This window comes from Eulemur rufifrons, chromosome 28, assembly GCF_041146395.1.
Source record: "Eulemur rufifrons isolate Redbay chromosome 28, OSU_ERuf_1, whole genome shotgun sequence".
Classification (NCBI taxonomy): Eukaryota; Metazoa; Chordata; class Mammalia; order Primates; family Lemuridae; genus Eulemur; species Eulemur rufifrons.
The window spans coordinates 20,800,723-20,823,292 of NC_091010.1; the positions used below are offsets into that span (position 1 = coordinate 20,800,723).

Genomic DNA, 22,570 nt, shown 5'->3' on the forward strand with positions numbered 1-22,570 from the left:
CTAGGTCTCCAGCAATGGACTACAAGCAAAAGGAAATTTTTGAAATGTCAGATATAGAATTCAAAATATGGATTGCAACTAAGCTCATAGGGATCCATGAGAAAGTTGAAAACCAACACAAAGAAACCAAAAACAATAATTTAGGAAAGGAATAAAAACTTTACTAAAGAAATAAGTATTTTTTTAAAAAATAACAGAACTTGTGGAAATGAGTCATTTAGGGAATTAGAAAATACAGTGGAAAGTTTTAACAACAGAGTAGACCAAGTGGAAGGAAAAATTTCAGAGCTTGAAGACAAAGCTTTTGAATTAACCAGTCACTCCCCCCCAACCAAAAAAAAAAGAATCAAAAGAAATGAACAAAGTCTTTGAGAAATATGCGATTGTGTTAAATGCCCAAACATAAGAATCATAGGTATTCTTGAGGGAGAAGAAAAAAAACCAAAAAGCATTGAAAACTTATTTGAGGGAATATTGGAGGAAAACTTCCCAGGTTTGCTAGAGATTTAGACATCCAGATACAAGTAGCTAAATTAACTCGTGGAATATTCATTGTAAAAAGGTTATCACCAAGGCACATAGTCTTTAGGCTGTCAAAGTCAACATGAAGGAGGAAATCCTATGAGCTGTGAGACAAAAGCATCAAGTAACTTATAAAGGAAAACCCATCAGACTAACAGCAGACTTCTCAACCTTACAAGAAACCTTACAAGCCAAAAGGGATTGGGGTCCTATCTTTAATCTTCTTATTCAGAATAACTGTCAGCCAAGAATTTTTGTATCCTACAAAACTGTTTTATAAATGAAAGAGAAATAACATCTTTCCCAAACAACCAATACTGAGGGAATTTGTCACCACTACACTGGCCCTTCAGGAAATGCTCAAAGAAGTTTTAACCATTGAAATGAAAAGTTGATAACCAGTATAAAAACACCTAAAAGAAAAGAAAAAGAGGCCGGGCGCGGTGGCTCACGCCTGTAATCCTAGCACTCTGGGAGGCCGAGGCGGGTGGATCGCTCAAGGTCAGGAGTTCGAGACCAGCCTGAGCGAGACCTCGTCTCTACTAAAAATAGAAAGACATTATATGGACAACTAAAAATCTATATAGAAAAAATTAGCCGGGCATGGTGGCGCATGCCTGTAGTCCCAGCTACTCGGGAGGCTGAGGCAGTAGGATCGCTTAAGCCGAGGAGTCTGAGGTTGCTGTGAGCTAAGCTGACGCCACGGCACTCACTCTAGCCTGGGCAACAAAGTGAGACTCTGTCTCAACAAAAAAAAAAAAAAAAAGAAAAAAAGAAAAAAACCCACAGCTTTTATAAAACAGTAACACAGGGGAGAATACAAAGCAACTAAGTAACGATCAACATAATGTCAGGAACAGTTATCTCACAGATCAATATTAACATTACATGTAAATGGTCTAAATGCCCCACTTAGATTGGTGTGATGGATAAAAAACACAGCCCAAATATTAATACCTGCTGTTTCCAAGAGACCTATTTAACTTGCAAAGATTCTCATAGACTCAAGGTAAAGTGGTAGAAAAAAATATTCCAAGAAAATGTAAACCACAAGCGTGCAGGAGTAGCTATTCTTAAATCAGATGAAACAGACTTTAAATTAACAATAGTAAAAAAAGACAAAGAAGGCTCTTGTTGAAGATATCAATTCAACAAGACAATACAACAATCCTAAATATATATACACCTAACACCAGAGCTCCCAGATTCATAAAACAAATATTACTAGAACTATGAAAATAAATAAATAGCAACATATTAATTGTGAGAGATTTTAACACCCCACTGACAGAACTAGACAGATCATTAAGGCAAACAACTCAACAAAAAATACTGGACTTAAATGGGACTCTAGAGCAAATGAATCTAACAGACATTTACAGAACAGTCTACCCAAAAACTGCAGAATATATATTCTTCTCATCAGCACATAGGACATTTTCCAAGGTAGATCATGTATTAGGCTACAAAACAAGTGTCAACAAATTAAAAAACAATTGAAATCATGCCAGATATCTTTTCAGACCACAGTGGAATAAAGCTAGAAATAATTCTAAGAGGAACTCTCAAAACTACACAAATACATGAGAAAATTAAATAACATGCTGCTGAATGATCCTTGGGTGGAAATTAAGATGAAAATTTAAAAAAATTTTGAAATGAATGATAATGACACAAGCCATCAAAATCCCTGTGATACAGCAAAAGTAGTGCTGGAAGGGAGACGTTTATAGCACCAAATGCTGACATCAAAAAGACAGAAAGATCATAAATTAACAACCCAACATCATTACTTCAAGGAACTAGAACAACAAAAACAAACCAAACCCAAAGCTAGCAGAAGAAATATCAAAAATCAGAGTAGAATTAAATGAAATTGAAACAAAAAAATACAAAGGATCAATGAAACAAACAGTTGCTTCTTTGAGAAGATAAACAAAATCAATAGACCACTAGCTAGATTAACGAAGAAAACAATGGAGAGGATTCAAATAAGCTCAGTCAGAAATGAAAAAGAAGACATTACAACTGATACCACAGAAATACAAAAGATCATCCAAGACTACTTATGAACACCTCTACACACACAAACTAGAAAATCTAGAGGAAATGGATAAACTCCTAGAAACACACAACTTCCCAAGCTTGAATCAGGAAGAAATAGAAATCCTGAACAAACCAATAAAGAGTAGTAAGACTGAATCAGTAATAAAAATCTTCCAACTAAGAAAAGCCCAGAACCAAATGGATTCACAGCTGAATTCTACCAGACCTACTGGTACCAATCCTACTGAAACTGTTTCCAAAAAAATCAAGAATAAGGGAATCCTCCCTAACTCATCCTACAGAGCTGGTATCACCCTGATACCAAAGTCAGGAAAGTAGACAACAGTAAAAAGACTACAGATCAATATTCTTGATGAACACAGGTGCAAAAATCCTCAACGAAATACTAGTAAACCAAAAGCAAATCAAAAAGATAAAATCAAATAGATTTCATCCCAGGGATGCAAGGATGATTAGATATTCACAAATCAGTAAATGTTATTCACCACATAAACAGAATTGAAAACAAAACATATCATCTCAATAGATGCAGAAAAACCATTCAACAAAGTTGAATGTTCCTTCATGATAAAAACCCTCAACAAAGTAGGCATAGAAGGAACATATAATAAAAGCCATATATAACAGACCAACAGCCAACATCATACTGAGTGGGGAAAAGTTGAAAGCATTCCCTCTAAGACCTGGAACAAGACAAGGATGCATGCTTTCACCACTCGTATTCAACATAGCACTGGAAGTCTGTGCCAAAGCAATCAGGCAAGAGAAAGAAAGAAAGAGCATCCAAATTCGAAAAGAAGTCAAACTATCTCTGTTTGCTGACAATATGATCTTATACCTAGAAAACCCTAAAGACTCCTCTAAAAGACTCCTAAACTTGATAAATGAATTCAGTAAAATCTCAGTGTACAAAATCGATGTACAAATCAGTAGCATTTCTGTACTCTAATTTAAACAACCAAGCTGACAATCAAATCAAGAACTCAATCTCATTTACAATACTGCAAAAAATAAAATAAAATTCTTTGGAGTGTACTTAACCAAGGAGGTGAATGATCTCTACAAGGAAAACTATAAAACACTGATGAAAGAAGTCATAGATGACACAAACAAGTGGAAAAGCATCTTATGCTCATGAATTGGAAGAATCAATATTATTAAAATGTCCATGCTTCCCAAAGTGATTGACAGATTCATTGCAATTCCTATCAAAATACCAACATCATTTTTCACAGAGTTAGAAAAAACAATTGTAAAATTCATATGGAACCAAAAAAGAGCACAGATAGCCAAAGCAATCCTAAGCAAAAAGAACAAATCTGGAGGTATCACATTACCTGACTTCAAACTATACTATGAGGCAATAGTAACCAAAACAGCAAGGTATTGATATAAAAGCAGACATATAGACCAATGGAACAGAACAGAGAATCCAGAAATAAAGCCAAATACCTACAACCAACTGATCTTCAACAAAGACAAAAACCTAGACTGGGAAAAGGGCACCCCTATTCAATAAATGGTGCTGGGAAAACTGAATAGTCTCATGCAGAAGAATGAAACTGGATCTCTCTCTCTCACAATACACAAAAATTAACTCAAGGTGGATTAAAGACTTAAATGTAAGACCTGAAACAATAAAATTATTAGAAAAAAACATAGGAAAAACTATCCTTGACATTGGCCTAGGTAAAGAATTTATGACTAAAACCCCAAAAGCAAATACAACAAAAACAAAAATAAATAAATAAGACTTAATTAAACTAAAATAAGTCTTCTTCACAGCAAAAGAAATAATCAAGAGTGTAAACAGGCAACCTATAAAATGGGAGAAAATTTTAGCAAGCTATACATCCAACAGAGGACTCACATCCAGAATCTATAAGGAACTCAAACAAATCAACAAGAAAGAAATACCCTCATTAGAAAGTGAGCAAAAGATGAACAGACATATTTCAAAAGAAGAGAAACAATGGTCAAGAAACATGAAAAATGTTCAACATCACTAATCATCAGGGAAATACAAACCAAAACCATGATTAAGATACCACCTTACCTTACTCTATCAGAATGGCCATTATTAAAAAGTCAAAAAACCATAGATGCTCACACAGATGCAGTAAAAAGGGAATGCTTATACACTGTTGGTGGGAATGTAAATTAGTACAACCTCTGTGGAAAACAGTGTGGCAATTTCTCAAAGGACTTAAAGTAGATCTACCATTCAATCCAGCAATCCCACTACTGGGAACTACCCCCAAAGGAAAAGAAGTCATTTTATCACAAAGACACCTGCACTCATGTTTATCGCAGCACAATTCACAATTGCAAAGAAATGGAACCAACCTAAGTGCCCATCAGCTGATGAGTAGATAAATAAAATGTGGTATAAATGTACCGTGGAATACTACTCAGCCATGAAAAAGAATGAAATGCCATCTTTTGCAGCAACTTGGATGGAACTGGAGGCCATTAGCCTAAGTGAAGTAACCCAGGAACAAAAAAACCAAATACTGCATGTTATCACTTATAAGTAGGAATTAAGCAATAGTTATGCTTGCTCATACAGAGTGACATAATAGACATTGGAGACTCAGAAGGGGGAGGTAGGAAGGAGTACAGATGAAAAATTACTAACTGGGTACAACGTACACTGTTCAGGTGATAGGTAAACTAAAAGCCTAGACTTCTCCACTATACAATTTATCCATGTAAGAAAAACCATTTATTTGTATCCCCTAAATCTATTAAAATAAAATGTTAATATTTATTTTATAAATATAAATGTAGTTATATTTATAAATCTATAAATAATTTTTAATTATGTTTTAACAATTTTCTACTGTATTGGTAACATTCTAAAAGTTGACTAATATATTCCTATATAAATGTAACAATCAGGAAAGGTAAGATATGAGCTTCCATATACCATGTTGTCAAAAACCAAAGGTATTTTAATTAATGAATAATACCAACCATTTGTTTAATACTGTGTTTTTTAAGCATAATTGAGTGTTTTAGTTTTTTAAATACAGCTATTCTCCAGTTGAACAAGGGGAAAGTTAAGGTGGAAACTGAAAAGGAGGGAATTATATTTAATTCCCTAGTGATTTAGCAGCCTAACAACTCTTTGCTTTATCTTTATCTCAGAACTGTGGAATATACACCCAGCTTCTCTAGAAGTAAATCAGAGTGTGAAGCTTGCTAAAGTCAAAAGTATGTAATTCATGGATAAGCCGGGAATGGTGGTATGCGCCTGTAGTTCCGGCTACTGGGGAAGGGGAGGCAGGATGATCACTTAAGTCCAGGAGTTCAAGGCTGCAGTGAGCTGCGATGGCACCACTGCATTCAGCCTGGGCAACAAAGCTAGACCCTGTTTCTGGAAAACCAAAAAAAAAAAAAAAAAAAAAAAGAGTCTGTAATTCATGGAAATAATTATAAATTGAAGTGTAAACTTTGGTAAACTCAATAGCAGCATTTGTGTAGAATTTTAAATGACGTTTTTACTATTTAAATTCATACATCAGAGTTCACTTAGCTATTATTAGCCAAGGAGAGATTATGCCATCAGATACCATGTCTCAGAGAAACTCAAATATTATTTTAAATCCATAAACATTTTGTTTTCCCTGATTTTTAAAACGTAATAAAGAAAATCTTTATAAAATGTAAAATAGTTTCAAATTTTGTTTCCACCTTATTATCATCCTCTCCTTGATGGAGGAAGGTATTGCTGACATGGAAGGCACCACCACTTTTTCAACTGAGTAGAGTCAGAGAACAGTTTGAATTTTTGTATTTAATTTCTGTTTTCATCTAGATGAGTAAGCATATTCTCTGTCCTACATTGTAATTCTTTAGTGAGAAGACTAAATGGAGGAAAGAAGTAGAAGGCACTAGGTTGGAAGTGTTACATGATAAGGAATAACACCAGGCTTTTATATATATACATGGGGCAGATGGAACAAATCTGCTGTATCTAACAAAAGTTAAAATAGTTCATGAAGGAAAACTTTTCTAGGACAGTTTTTAATTTTTGACACATTTTTTCTACTCCTCATCTCCTTTAATTTTCATTTCTTTATCCACTTACTCTTTTCTCTGTTTATGGATAGCCCTTTGAAACTAAAAATGTTCTGTGAATATTGTGCACCAATAAACTCTAATTTCACATAGTTCCATCAGGCACTGCGAATGGAGGGCTCATTCATTTAGAATCCAATATAGCCACTTTTCATGTTTATGTGGAATTGGCAGTCCATAGGTATTGTGGATTCTTAATCGTTGACAACCTTTGCACCTAACTCCAAAGTTGGAGGGATAGGAAAACCTGAAATGGAACAAGGGGACATGTCATAATAGTGAGGCTAGTTGCAAGCTCCATCAAATTCTTTTGGTTACCATAGCTGTTTATAGCCAGGTTCCTCTGACCACTGCAGAACGAGAGGAGTAACTATTTTCACAATTAGATGATTTTATAATTTAAATGTAGATTGGAGGGAAGAATATGGAAAGGAACACAAAAAGCCTTTTATGTTGAAGTAGTAATTAACTGCCTTTCTCTGTCTTGGAGAGGAAGGGAATATGCCCTATTTCACTGGTGGTTATAATTTTGTACCAAGGAGAATCGTTTTGATTGGCACCACTAAGCCCTTTTCCCCATTTATACATCCAGAGAATATTGGATACCTTGCTTCTCTCTTAGTGATGCAAATTATTTGAGAGGAGAGATTGAACTACAAAAACCAAACACAAACAATAATGATGCCTTATTAGAGACCCAAATAGCCCAAATCCTTTCCAAACCGTTTTTATAGTTGAAAAGAATTTTCAGTACATATTATGTTAGCACATCTCCCCTGCCTGTCTGTACCTTAATTGTCTTGAAAAATGATGACATGTGCAGAAACATTAATAAACATCTACTTGCATTTTTAGTGACGCATATGCTAATCATCCCAAAGTGGTGGTGTTAAGCCCTTAGCGGATTTATTTTCCCACCTCCTATGACTTCATCTCCAAATATGTGGGCAGATTTTTCAGGGTCAGGGGTTTAGGATTATTGTTTTCCTTGACCATGATAATACCTTGGAACCATATTTTTCCTGTAAGAAAACCTGACAACATAAATCTTAGTCTCTTGAGTCTGCCAGGGCTTTTCTGATGTGTAATTAGAAAGATAACAACTGTACATTCAGCCAGGTCTAGAATTGGACATCTGTGAGGTCTCCCGTGATTTATCATCTTACAGTCTTTTCATTGCTGTTATGAGGTATTGTGGTTGTAAATTAATGTGTTTTATTTGTTTAGACTGGGTAATACATTCAAAAGGTTCAACTCCCAAAGTCTAAAAGAATGTATGGGGAAAAGTAGTCTTCTTGTCCCTATTCCCCAGCTACCCTCTTCTCCTCTGCATCGGCAAGCACTGTTCTGAGTTTCTTATCCCCTACCAGGATAGTCTGCACATTCATAAGCAAACATGAATGCATATTTTTTTCTTTTTGTTCAAATAGCATACCATACATACTATTTGTATCAGTCAGGGTTCATTTGGGGAAGGAGAACCATAAGACTATTACAGAATGAAATATTTACTGTAAGAATAAGACCTCGTACATTTGTAGATGAACCTGACGAAGTAAGAGTCTGAAAGGGGAAGCTTGGAGGATCAGAGAAAAGTCACTAATTTTGAAGCAGTGGCACAGGTGGACAAATCAAAATCCAGGAATATCAAATTGTTAGGGTGGGACTGTGATGGAGGGCTGGCAGAGAAATCCTGAGAACAGTGGTGTCAAATAGAACTTTCTGTGATGTGGAAAATTTTTTATTTCTGTACTAGCCAATATGGTAACCATTAATCACCTGTGGCTATTGAGCACTTGAAATGTGGCTAGTGTGACTAAAAGACTTGAATTTTTTTTTCATTTATTTATTCAGGATATTATGGGGGTATAAACATTTTGGTTACATGTAATGCTGTTTGCACCGCCCTTGCCAGGGTTACAAGCATGTCCCTCCCCCATACAGTGCATTTCGCTTCTATTAGTTGTAAATTTACCTGCCCCAAGACCTGAATTTTTAATTTAATTTTAATTAAATTATTATAGCACTATGTGGAGGGGGGTTGCAGAAATGTTGGTCAAAGGATACAAAATTTCAGTTAGGAAGAATAAGTTCAAGAGATCGATTGGACTACATGGTCACTATAGCCAATAGGAGTGTATTGATTATGTTCTTGAAAATTGCTAAGAGAGTAGATTTTAAGTGTTTTCACCACAAAAATATAAGTGGGGGAAGGCATATGTTAATTAGCTTGATTTATCCATTCCACAATGCATACATATTTGAAAACAACATGTTGTACATAATAAATATATGAAATTTTTATTTGCCAATTTAAAAGAATTAGCAAGTTAGTTAAAGATAAATAAATAGTAACATGTGGCCACTGGCTACCATAATGGACAGTGCAGCTTTAGAAGGCTGCATCCTGTTGTGTCCTAGATCTGCTGTTAATCAACAGAAGTGGCAGTTGAGAAAAAGAGCCATACATAGAGCAGAGGAGGGCAGGCACAGCTGGGACCTGCAGGCACCTTTGCATCTGTGTCACTATTTTCTTTTTTTTCTTCTTCTTCCTTCTTCTTCTTCTTCTTTCTTCTTCTTCTTCTTCCTCTTCCTCTTCCTCTTCCTCTTCCTCTTCTTTTTCTTCCTCATCTTCGTCTTCTTCGTCTTCCTTTTTTTTTTTTTTTCGTTCAAGACAGAGTCTTGCTCTGTCGCCCTGGGTAGAGTGCAGGGCATCATCATAGCTCCTTGCAACCTCAAACTCCTGGGCTCAAGTGATCCTCTTGCCTCAGCCTCCCAAGTAGCTGGGACTACAGGCCCATGCCACAATGCCTGGCTAATTTTTTCTATATGTTTTTAGTTGTCCAGCTAATTTATTTCTATTTTTTTTTTTTTTTTTTAGTAGAGATGGGTCTTGCTCTTGCTCAGGCTGCCCTCGAACTCCTGAGCTCAAATGATCTGCCCACCTCAGCCTCCCAGAGTGCTAGGATTACAGGTGTGAGCCACCATGCCTGTCCATCTTTGTCACTGTTATCTGCAATTACCTTCAGAGCATAAAGCCTTCTGCTTCACTTTGCACCTTCCAAAATCTCATTTGACTTTCTCTTTTGTTTAACTCTAATTCAGAACAATACAGGGAAGAATATTCTGGGAAACATAATTCCAGTTTAGCAGATTGACAGAGTATAAAATCATTAAACAAACTTTCTTTTCACCTAATAGTACATTGTGAAGATCTTAGCATACTAGTACATAAAGAATTCCTCATTGTTTTACACAACTTCTATGTTGTACATTATACAATGTGCAGTATATCACTATTCACTTAACTTATTTTTTATAATAATTTATTGATGGACTTTTGCATTGTTTTCATCTTTTGCTATAGTCTATATGCAGCATCAAATAATTTTGAATGCATGTCACTTAGGAAGTGTATGTATGTATGTGTAGGGAAAAAATAGAAACTTACTTTTTTGGTAAAACACACACCAAACCTGATTTCAATTGTATAGATCCTCGGGTTGTAGTAGTCTACTCATATTTGGTCATTTTGAAGATGTCCATGCTTCATTAGGAAAAGAGGAGAGTTTCTGTTTAGTTTGATTCCTCCCTTCGTTTCTTCCTTCCCTCCTTTATCTCCCTACTTCCTTGGATTTCTAAACAAATGCAGTATAATCACAGTATTGAATGTTGAAATGGAAACAGAAAGGGCACAGAACAGAATAGTCACCGGACCACCAGCCAGACCCTTTTCTGCTCCTTACTAACTCTGTGACTTTGTGAATATCATTACTGTACCTCATTACGGAGAGGAATTGTCTATTATTTGATTTTTCTTTCTTTTTATAGTGGCTGTGTCAGCACCTAGTATAGAAATGTTTGTCCATCTTACCTCTCTGGGACTCAAATTCCTTATTTATAAATTGTGGGCACCAAGCTTCCTCATGTTGTTATCTTGAGAATAACATGGGAAATATTGATATATATGAGACGGTTTTGTTAACCTTAGGTAATTTAAACCTACTTAAGGAATTATCTTTTTGAAGGGGACTGAGCTTGCAGGAGAAATGTTAATATTAGTATAATAGAAGCATAATGTAGCTCCAGGCCTGGAAATCAGGAGACATGAACTCTATCCCTTACTTTGACATTCTGGACAAGTTACTTCAGCCTTCTAGAGTGCAGTTTTCTCTTCTGGTAACTTTGGAAAGTTTAAGCTTTATGCAAATATGAGCTGCAACTTTGGTATGACACTGTTGACATAGATTACTTCTGGAACTCAAAGTATTCTTGCTTTTATCTGTTTCCATTAATCCGGCACACATTTACTGAAGCATGCAAGATACTGTGCTAGGTGCTATATCCCATTTCAGTGTATGTGCTCTTCTCTAATCCAATTTGCTGCCCTTATTTGAATTTTTTCATTAATTGAATTTCTGTGATAACTGTACTAAAAGACATCCTTGAAGAATATTTGAAATATTTGATTAATTCTAACTATGGCTCATTTTAATTTAGAAGAGGGCTGGCCTTATGCTATACGTAACAAATGTCACATTTAAAGCAAATAAGATTCTAAAACAAAAGCTTTACTTGTGCTTTTTTAAAAAAAAAATTCTTAGCTCAGATCAGCAGAATTTTTATTAGAGTCTCAAAACATAATTTTTAGATTTCTGGAAATACGTGGTACTCATAGTAGAGGATATTGAATCAAAGAATTTGATCTTCCACCTTTTCAATCATTCTCATAACTTCATACCCTTTAGAGCATGATTCTGAGGCCCACACAGCTATTTTCTGTCTTTCCTCAACAGGAATGAATAAAAGTTGGTATGCTAGGGGGAATATGTATGAGAGTTAAGATTATTAGGGTGATGGTATTTTTATTTATACCTTTGTGTTTGCAAATTTGAAATAACTGCATATTTTTCCCTCAGGAGTTTATAAAGAGAAAAAAAATCAATTATTAATAAAATGGCAAGACCACAGATAAATTATAGATCAACATTTTGATAAGAAAGATAATCAGATTGATTCTAAACCTCTCTACTAGTTTTTAACGTTCAGTTAAATTTTTTGTCTTTATCTGATGAAGATTATTATTTGTATTATTTTTCTTAGTGTTGACCTTAATCATAGCCTCATTTATACCATTTAGACTTCTAAGAATATAATGGTGAATATAGGTTTCAAAATTTTCGAGCTACTCAAGTATGAATTTACTTTCTAGATGTGCGGACAACTCCTTTTTAAAACTATTACTTTCTCTCAGCTTAACACTGAAGGTGGGATACGTATAGTGGATGAATCTGCTTTGTTCTTATTGTCTAATAGTCTCAGGAATAGCAAGTCTTCATTTAAAGTATACTTTTTTTAAAAGTGTAATCCATTTTTTTCAGACCTCTTAAGCCACGAAAATGCAGCAACGCTGAATGATGTAAAGACACTGGTCCAGCAGCTATACACCACACTGTGCATTGAGCAACACCAGTTAAACAAGGAAAGAGAGCTTATTGAAAGATTAGAGGATCTCAAAGAACAACTGGCTCCCCTGGAAAAGGTGAAAATTCAAATCTCAGATTTTTCTCATGACTTACATTTTTTCCAGAGCATACATGTTTCTGTTTTTTCTTCTAAGTTTATGCAGTTGAGTCATGTCAATCAAATTAGTCCACTAGTTTATAGTACTGAACCTAAAGTTCAATCAAAGCAAAGAAAGGACTTTACTCTGATTCGGAGGGGAGGAGAGTGTAAGGGCAATATATGTAACCTAAACTTTTGTACCCCCATAATATGCTGAAATAAAAAAAAATAAATTAAAAAAGACTTTAAAAGGAGTAGTTTGGAGCCTTGATATGGACTTAGAGTTTTGAGGTTTAAATATACTGCCCTGGGAAGGAAAAACTAATGATGATACCATTTCCATTGGGGAATGAAAGCAATAATGAGATTAATTTTTATGCTTTGCCAAATGCCTAATAATAAACCTGTGTCTCTCATAAATATATATATATATATATATTCCCTTAACCAGATTTACCACCTTTAAAATAAAGATTGGAATAATTGCTGATGAGGAAAGGTTCTCGAGTATAGTAGATAACGATTTTAGCCAAGGTAAGAATGAATATGAGATCAGCCCTCTGTGTCCATGGGTTCTACAACCACAGATTCAACCAACCTGTGATGAAAAACATTTGGGAGAAAAAAACAATTAAAAAAAATACAACAATAAAAAATAATACAAATTTTAAAACCATTATAATACAACAACTATTTACATAGCATTTACATTATATTATAAGTAATCTAGAGATGATTTAAAGTATATGGGAGGATATGCATTGGTTATATGCAAATACTATAGCGTTTTATATAGGGGACTTGAGCATCCACAGATTTTGATATCTGTGGAGGTCTTAGAACCAATCCCCCACAGATACTGAAGGATGACTGTCCATGGAGTATTATGCAGCTATTAAAAATGATTATATGGATCTAATTTGCTGTAGAAAATATATATTATGAAAAGTAAATTATAAAACTGTGCAGGCCGGGCGTGGTGGCTCACGCCTGTAATCCCAGCACTCTGGGAGGCCGAGGTGGGCGGATCGTTTGAGCTCAGGAGTTCGAGACCAGCCTGAGCAAGAGCGAGACCCCATCTCTACTAAAAATAGAAAGAAATGATATGGACAGCTAAAAATATATATATAAAAAAAAAAAAATTAGCCGGGCATGGTGGCACATGCCTGTAGTCCCAGCTACTCGGGAGGCTGAGACAGAGGATCGCTTGAGCTTAGGAGTTTGAGGTTGCTGTGAGCTAGGCTGACGCCACGGCACTCACTCTAGCCTGGGCAACAGAGTGAGACTCTGTCTCAAAAAAAAAAAAAAAAAAAACTGTGCATACTATGATCCAGTTTTTAAATGTGTTATGCATAAAGCTATACACATTTATATATACATACACAAAATATCAGAAGGAATATATTCCAAAATTCTAATAGAGTAGTAGGATTATGATTGATTTTTCTTCTTTACACTTTTCTGAATGTTTACAATGAACATATGTCACCTTTTTTTATGGTGATGCAATTGTTTCCGTTTTAACAAATTAGATTGTAAGGATTAAAGAGAGGAACAGATACTCTTAATATTGTGCATTTTCTGATTTTATAAAAATAATTATCATCATTTATCAAGTTTTTACCATGGGCTATGAATTATGCTAAGTGTTTTACCTGTATTCTCTTACTTAATCCTCAGAACAACTCTAATGAAGTTAATGGTGATTTGCAGATCAGGGCTCTAAACTCAGCTGTTCTGAATCCAGAGTTTGTGTTGTGCCTCTAGTATACTATTTGAGTTAAAACACTAATAATAGATTAAATCTTGTACACAACAGTGAGAAAATATTGGTATGTTTTTATTTTCCTCTTTCAAAGAAGGTAATCTTATGGTTAGATGAAGAGCTGTTGAAATGGAGTTATTCACTACCATGTTTTTACCATATTTTCAGCCACTTCTAGGGTGAAACATAAAATAAATGCCCTAAAAAGTAGTTATTCTTCTAAGATATTTTATCTAGTGAAAGTTACAGATAAGATACTATAATATTTAGGAAGATAAACTATATTTACTAGAATTAAGACTTTTGTCTCGATTATAAGCCTTGCTTCTTTAGTGAACACAGAACAATTTAAGAGTTTTAAATTGTTTCGATGTCAAATTGCCTTATAATTGATCATGTGTGCCTAACAGGTACGAATTGAGATTAGCAGAAAAGCCGAGAAGAGGACTACTTTGGTGCTATGGGGTGGCCTTGCCTACATGGCCACACAGTTTGGCATTTTGGCCCGGCTTACCTGGTGGGAATATTCCTGGGACATCATGGAACCAGTCACCTACTTCATCACTTACGGAAGTGCCATGGCAATGTATGCATATTTTGTAATGACACGCCAGGTAAGAAGTCCTCTTCAAATAAATTTTCATGATGTAATAATAAAGTTTTAGTTGTCAAAGTAGTTCTCTTTTCTCTCATATTCTTTCTAAGGCCAGTTCTTTTTAAGTACTCATTTATCCTTTTTTTTTTTTTTTTTTTTTTGAGACACGGTTTTGTTCTGGCCCAGGCTAGAGTGCCGTGGCATCAGCCTAGTTCACAGCAACCTCAAACTCCTGGGCTCAAGAGATCCTCCTGCCTCAGCCTCCCAAGTAGCTGGGACTACAGGCATGCGCCACCACACTTGGCTAATTTTATTCTATTTTTAGTCACCCAGCTAACTTTTTTTCTATTTTTAGTAGAGACAGGGTCTCACTCTTGCTCAGGCTGGTCTCAAACTTAATTGATACATAATGTGCATATTTATGGGATAAATGTGATATTTTGATACATGTATACATGTGTAATATATACATATATACATTCATAATGTCCAAATCAGGGTAATTGACATATCCATCACCTCAAACATTTATCATTTATTTGTGTTGTGAACATTCAAAATCCTTTCTTCTAGCTATTTGGAAATACACAAATAATTATTGTTAATTATAGTCACTATATTGTGCTACTAAACACTAAATCTTATCCTTCCTATCTAACTATAATTTTGAATTCATTAACTAATGTCTCCCTATCCCTTCTGTCCCCCAGTCCTTCCCAACCTCTGGCAACTACTATTCTACTCTCTACCTCTATGGGATCAACTTATATGCATTCACCTTTTTTAGCTCCCACATGAGTGAGAACATGTGATATTTGTCCTTCTGTGTCTGGCTTACTTCACTTAACATGATGACCTCTAGTTCCATCCATGTTGCAGCAGATGTCAGGATTTCATTCTTTTTTGTGGCAGTATCGTATTCTGTTGTGTATATATGCCATATTTTCTTTATCCATTCATTCTTATTTAGTCTTTTTGATTATAGCCATTTTAACTGGGGTCAAACGGTATCTCATTGTGGTTTTGATTTGCATTTCCCTGATAATTAGTGATGTTGAGGATTTTTTCTTATACCTGTTGACCATTTGTATGTCTTCTTTTGAGAAATATCTATTCAGATCATTTGCGCATTTTTTTTATTTCAGAATATTATGGGGGTACAAATATTTTGGTTACATGTAATGCCTTTGCCTCGCCCAAGCCAGGGCTAGAAGCATGCCCTTCCCCCATACAGTGCGCTCTGTCTCCATTAGTTGTGAGTTTACCCACCCACCCCCACCTGATCGGTGCCCAGTGAATATTACTACCATGTGAGCACCTTAGTGTTGATCTGTTAGTATCAATTGATGGTGAGTACATGTGGAGCTTGTTTTTCTATTCTTATGATGCCTCACTTCAAAGGATGGGCTCAAGCTCTATCCAGGATAATATAAGAGGTGCTAGTTCACCACCGTTTTTTGTAGTTGAGTAGTATTCCATCGTATACATATATCACATTTTATTAATCCACTCATGTATTGATGGGCACTTGGGTTGTTTCCACATCTTTTCAATTGTGAATTGTGCTCATTTGCCCATTTTTAAATTCAGTAATTTGTTTTATGGCTGTTGAGTTGTTTGAGTTCCTTGTATACTCTGGGTATTAATCCCTTGTGGGATAAATAGTTTGTAGACATTTTCTCCCATTTTGTAGGTTCTCTCTTCACTCTCCTGATTGTTTCCTTTGCTGTGCAAGAGCTTTTTAGTTTGATATTATTTCATTTATTTTTGCTTTTATTGCCTGTGCTTTTGAGGTATTACCCAAAAAATCTTTTCCCAGACCAGTGTCCTGAATTGTTTCCCCTGTATTTTCTTCCAGTAGTTTTAGTTTTGGGTCTTTGATTTAAGTCTTTAATTCCTTTTGAGTTTATTTTTGTGTATGGTGAGAGATAGGGAGTCTAGTTTCATTCTTCTGCATATGGATATCCATTTTTCTCATCACCATTTATTGAAGAGACTGTCCATTCCCCCAATGTATGCTTTTGGCATCTTTGCTGAAATTCATTTGGCTATAAATGCATGGATTCACTTCTGGGTGCTCTGTTCGTTCCATTGATATATGTGTCTGTTTTTATGCCAGTAACATGCTGTTTGGAGTAGTATATTTTGAAGTCAGTCAGTGCAATGTCTCCAGCTTTGTTCTTTTTGCTAAGGATTACTTCGCTATTTAGGATCTTTTGTGGTTCCATATGAATTTTTGGATTATTTTTTCTATTTCTATGAAGAATGTCACTGATATCCTGATAGGGGTTGCATTGAATCTGTAGATTGCTTTGGGTAATATGAGTCTATTCTTTATCAACCAAGGCTCATTTATCAAATATTAGTGTCTAGAACTAATTTTTATTGTCAATACTATTTCAAGTATCTTGGAAATCCGTAGTGTCTCTTTAGGAAGTATGAAGGATTTAACATCACTTAACACTAATTATTATATATGTGATACCACCACAGATCCAACCTAGCACTCCCTTGAATAATAAATATTTCAAATACCTGAGATATGTTAGAAACTTTTTCTGTTTTCTTACGTATCAGAAGAAAGCTGAGCATTGGTTCTCATATTTTCATGTGGCTGCTATTAAACAAAGACATTTTCTTTCTGTTAATTAGATCAGTGGTCATAGGCCTATTTATGTGTGGGAAAAATGAAAGCACAAGAATGTTATTTAAGCTTTCTTAGCCTCCCAAACATGTCTGGTAGAGAAGAAAGTAAACTGTTTATGTCCTATGATTGCTTGCCCAGAGTTTCCAGCATCTAGTCCTGTATCTGGCTCATCCTGGTCACTGTGTGAACAGAACTAAACAGCCATATCAGTCTTATCTAATCACAGCTCTGGACATGGCTTGCATTTGTCTGTGATATTTCTCTCTCTCTCTGTGTGTGTGTGTGTGTGTGTGTGTGTGTATGTCTTTGTTCTCACTCTCTCTTTTCTCTCTCTCATTGACACACACCTTTAATGGCTTTTTTATCTCCGATTGAAGTCCAAAATCCTTAGCCTGGGTATTCATAACTGCTTGCTATCTGTCCTTTCCAAATAACTTCCAGCTCTCCTGGGTATGTACTGTTTGTTCTAAATAAGCCAAATTACATTCTCTATTCCCACCAATGTCCTGAGTTTTCCACTACTTTATTCCTTACTTTACATCATTCCTTCAACTGGGAAAGTTCTCCCTGTTGATCTCTACCTGTCATATTTCACAGTTTACTTAAATGCTATCTTTCATGAACCTTTGACCAATCCCCTCCAGCTGACTTTTCTGTCCCCCTCTTCTGAATTCCTGTAACAAATTATGCCTCTCATTTCATTCACCCCAAGCTATCTTTTATTATAATTATTATGCAATGTCTTTTCCCTACTCCTAGACTATAATATCTTTTGAGGCTAGGCATTCAGTTTTATTCAATTTTTATTTTCCTTTGATATAAGGCTCATGTAACATAGAAGGCTCTGAGTGAACTGAACATATCAAATAAATGATAGCCATGCCTTCAGCCCACCGCAGGTATTTTTCCAGTTATACCGTGGACCTAGAGACCAACCTTGGTATAGCTCTTGCCAGTCAACTGGGTACCAAATGGTAGTACCATTGTGGACTTTGCATTTCCTCGATTACTAAAAAGGTGAAGCATTCTTTCCACTTACATAAAATGCCCATGCCTTTTGCTTGGTCATGCCTGTTGACTACCTTTTCCTAAGCCCAATTATGTGTCAGATATTTTACATCTAGTAACATAAATAGATATATATTTAATCTCAGCCCTATAAATATATACTCCCATTTTATAGATGAGGAAACTGAGCCTCAGAGAGGGTAAGTAATCAGCCCAAGCATTACATCTAGTAAATTGTAGGACCAGGAATTGAACACAGATTTGTCTGGCCCTGTAGGATGTTTTCTTTCTACTCAGTTATCATGCTGCCTTCTGTTGACTTCATTTATGAGTAGTTACTTCTGAAAACCACAATTGATCTAGAAATAGAATAGAAATGGAAACATGTTGGAGAAATAATTACTGCTTACAAAAAGCTATGTTTTGTAAATGTTTTCTTGAACTACAGATTAATGCAGGTTTTAGACTTGAACATAGTGTTACTTTTTTCCTTCTCCTTATGTTGTGAGATCCTTAATAACCCTCTGTCCTACTAGTTGAATGTTCTACTTCTGTGATTCCCATAACATTCTTGCTGCCCCCAAGTGACAAGTTGCAAAATAGCAGTAGTAAATAATCTAGTCACTATTTGCTTATGAATAGGAAAACACAGATCAAATAAAATGTATTAATAAAGAGAACTTTTCATGTTAAAAATTCTTGTCCCTAACTATTGTAGTATCCATAATTAAAACCCCTGAAACAAAATGCTTATTTAACAGCATTTAAATTCTTCTAAACTGTCATTACAATGAAATGCCACATTTGTTAGTAATCTATTAATAAATTATATCCCGATAGTAGATTAAGTTCCAAAGAATCTTTATAAGATAGCAAGTTCCTTGAAATCATAAAATCAAATGGAATATTAAATTTTACTGACTAATATTTTAATGAAACCTGAGTACAAATTTCTATTGTGTAGAAAGGAACCTTACGATAAGAATTGCCAGTCAGAGTTATGTCAGCATCCGTGTGTACCACCCATCCACCATCTGGCCCACAAATTTTCAACAGAGGGGATGTTGCTCCACAGGGGTGAAAATTGGTTCTCAGAGAATAAAAAACACCTTGGATATTACAGGACATAAACATACATGGTATGTCTGTGCTATTAACCCTTCTTTGGGGAGGAGGAACAATCAGGAAGAAAATGTCTAAAAAGGGCTACTTGGAGGGGCAATAATAAAAAAAAAAGGTTGATAAACACTGACCTAGCCTTTAATACTCTAACTTCTCAATTGTAACACCCATGATTTATATTGTACTCCAGCAAACCACTTCAATGGCCATTTGGAGTTTTCTTTCCTAGAACTGTCCCACTTCTAATATAAATTAGTATGTTAATTTTAGCCACAATTTCTGTTCTTTTCTTTCTAGCACTTTTATTCACTCATTCTTTCCTTTGACCTCTATCGAGACCTTGAGGATACCGACATCTTTCTCTTAACTTTTTACTTTTGCCTTCCTCCTGTATTGCTTCCTTTTCTATCCAGTTTAGACCATATTGCCATTCTCTTCTTACTATTATACTTTGCCCCTTTGTCTTTCAACCATATGTTCTCTATAAACTCCTAATCTCGGATTAATCTAGCCCTTTATTCTATATCCAGAATACTAAATATTGCTAGAGAAAAATCATATGATAGTTTGGAATGGGCCGCTGCTTCTTTCTAATTATATTTCCTTATTCATACCCCCACAGTAGTTATTCTGAGACTTCACATCAAGCACCCCGTCCCACCCTTAACCTTGCCTCCTACTTCTTCTAAAAAATTGAAGTTAACAGATAGAAGCTTTCTGATTCCAAAACTCTGTGAATTTAACTGTATCTGTACCTACTTTTACATTATTTCCTTCAAGCTCAAAGAAGAGATGGCATTTTCCTAGTCAGGGCTAGTCTCTCCACTATGTTCCCATTCTCTCCTTCTAGTATCTTATTCCAGTTCATTTTTGGTGTTCCCTGTGTTTTCAACCTCTCCCTCTCTCTTTCCTTCATAACCAAGCTGTCTGCATCTCTTCTCACTTAGTTTCAAATCAAAAACTTTCTAGAATAGAGTGTAGCACATAGTTGCTTAATCAATGCTTGTTGCCCCAAAAAGGGATAATAGATTTGAATAAATTTAATTAGTGTACATTTACCTCCTAAGCAAACATAGGTAAGTAGCCTAGTAAGAGCAATTTACATGAATGTAGAGGGCTTTCCCTCAAGTTCTTAATCCAACAGTTATCCCGTTAGTCAATGGTAATGATTCAGACCTCAATTTTATCCATTTTAAAAGGCTTCCACAGACCCTTTATGTATCATTCACCCAATATCTGTCATCATCAATAATTAAATATTTACTTTTGTTTCTAATTATGGCCTACTAGGCAATTGGACCATTCCTCTCATTTTAGGAAAAATTAGAATTATTAGACGAAACATAATATACATCTGCCTAATGACACTAGAGAGCTAACAAAATAGCAAAAAATGGACAGTCAAGGATCAAAAGAAGAGGAATCCAAGGAGGATGAGCCTAGCATTTAGGTATGCCTTTTCCTCTGGGGATTTATGCTGATTAAGGAGGGTATGGCTGAGAGGCCCTGAAACTGAGCCATATTTGCTAACCTAGAAGTACCAAAGCCATGGAGATTGACGTTCAGGGATCACTAAAGTAGGTGAGACACTCTTGCTTTGGGTTGGAACCTTTAAAGGTTACCATTGTAGAATAAGGAGGAAACTGTTGTAGGTTCTTTCAGTGACTGTAGCTCGTTTTCCATTCATCTCAATCCCATAAATTAGATTGAGGTAGTCCTAGGATACTGATAATCCCAGAGTGCTAATGCTCACAGGTTTTAGGCAGAAGCAAACAAATCATCCCTGGGAAGAGAAAACATTATCCTAAACCTTAAATTATTTATACAAATAATTTTGCAAATATGAAATTAGGCATACAATAAAAAAATAAGCAGATACACAGGAAATACCTACCAAAAAAAAATAGACATTAGAAGCAGACACGGGCTCCAGATATTGGCATTATCAGATATAGCCTTTAAAATAATTATATTTACTATAATCAGGGAGATAAAAGGCAAGGTTGAGAATATTGACAGATAACTTGATTTTTTTTTTTTTTAAGAACCAAATGAAAATTCTAGAAATGAAATACAACGAATGGGTTTAACAGCAGATCAGACATAGCTAAAGAGAGAAATAGTGACCTGGAATAAGTCAAAAGAAACTATTCAAAATGAGGTATGGAAAGACAAAAAGATATAAAATACAGGAAAGGGTAAGAGACACAGTAGATACAGTGAAAAAGCCTATTATGTATTTAATTTTATTGGAGCCTCAGGAGAATAGAAAGAGGATGAGAAGAAATAATATTTAAAGGGTTAATGCTGAAATGATGAAAGATATCAATTTACAGGTTTAAGAATCCCAACAAATACCAATGAATATATATATAAAAAAATAAATAAATCCACATCTAGACACATGAATAGTAAAACTTCAAAAGCCAAAACCAAAGGGAAAAATCTTAAAAGCAACCAAAGGCAGGAACAAAGCTTCCCTTCAAAAGAGTCATTGTTGACTTCTCAGCAGTAACAGTGAAAGCCAGAAGACAGTGGCATGGTAACCTCAATGTGTTGAAAGAAAATAACTTAGAATTCTATACTTAGCAAAAAATATCCTTCTAAAATAAAGGTGAAATAGGCCGGGTATGGTGGCTCACGCCTGTAATCCTAGCCCTCGTGGAGGCCGAGGCAGGAGGATTGCCTGAGGTCAGCGATCCTCAGTCAGACCAGCCTCAGTAAGAGTGAGACCCTGTCTCTACTAAAAATAGAAAGAAATTAGCCGGACAACTAAAAATAGAAAAAATTAGCTGTGTGTGGTGGTACACGCCTGTAGTCCCAGCCTCTCAGGGGGAGGGGGACTGATCCTCTGAGGCAGGAGGATCACTTGAGCCCAGGAGTTTGAGGTTGCTGTGAGCTAGGCTGACATCACAGCACTCTAGCCCAGGCAACAGAGCAAGACTCTATCTCAGAAAAAATAAATAAATTAATTAAATAAAGACATTTTCAGACAAAAAGAGAATTTGTCACCATCAGATCTGTACTAAAGGAACTACTAAAAGGCATTCTTTGGGCAGAGGAAAGATTATCAGTTGGAAAGTCAGAAAAGCAGGCAGGAATGAAGAGCACTGAAAGTGGTAAATCTATGAATGGGTCTAAATATTAGATATATAAAATAATTATAATAAATCTTATGGAAGTTAAAACACAGAGA

The 22,570-nt window shown here is 35.4% G+C and overlaps 1 protein-coding gene across 1 annotated transcript in view; it reads left to right on the top strand.

Moving 5' to 3' along the window:
- MCU (mitochondrial calcium uniporter) overlaps positions 1-22,570 on the top strand; it is a 189,488-nt gene that overhangs the window by 160,918 nt on the left and 6,000 nt on the right. The window contains exons 5-6 of the mRNA XM_069460364.1: positions 12,054-12,214; positions 14,413-14,616. Coding sequence (XP_069316465.1) covers positions 12,054-12,214; positions 14,413-14,616 — 365 coding nt within the window. The remainder of the gene's footprint in view (positions 1-12,053; positions 12,215-14,412; positions 14,617-22,570) is intronic.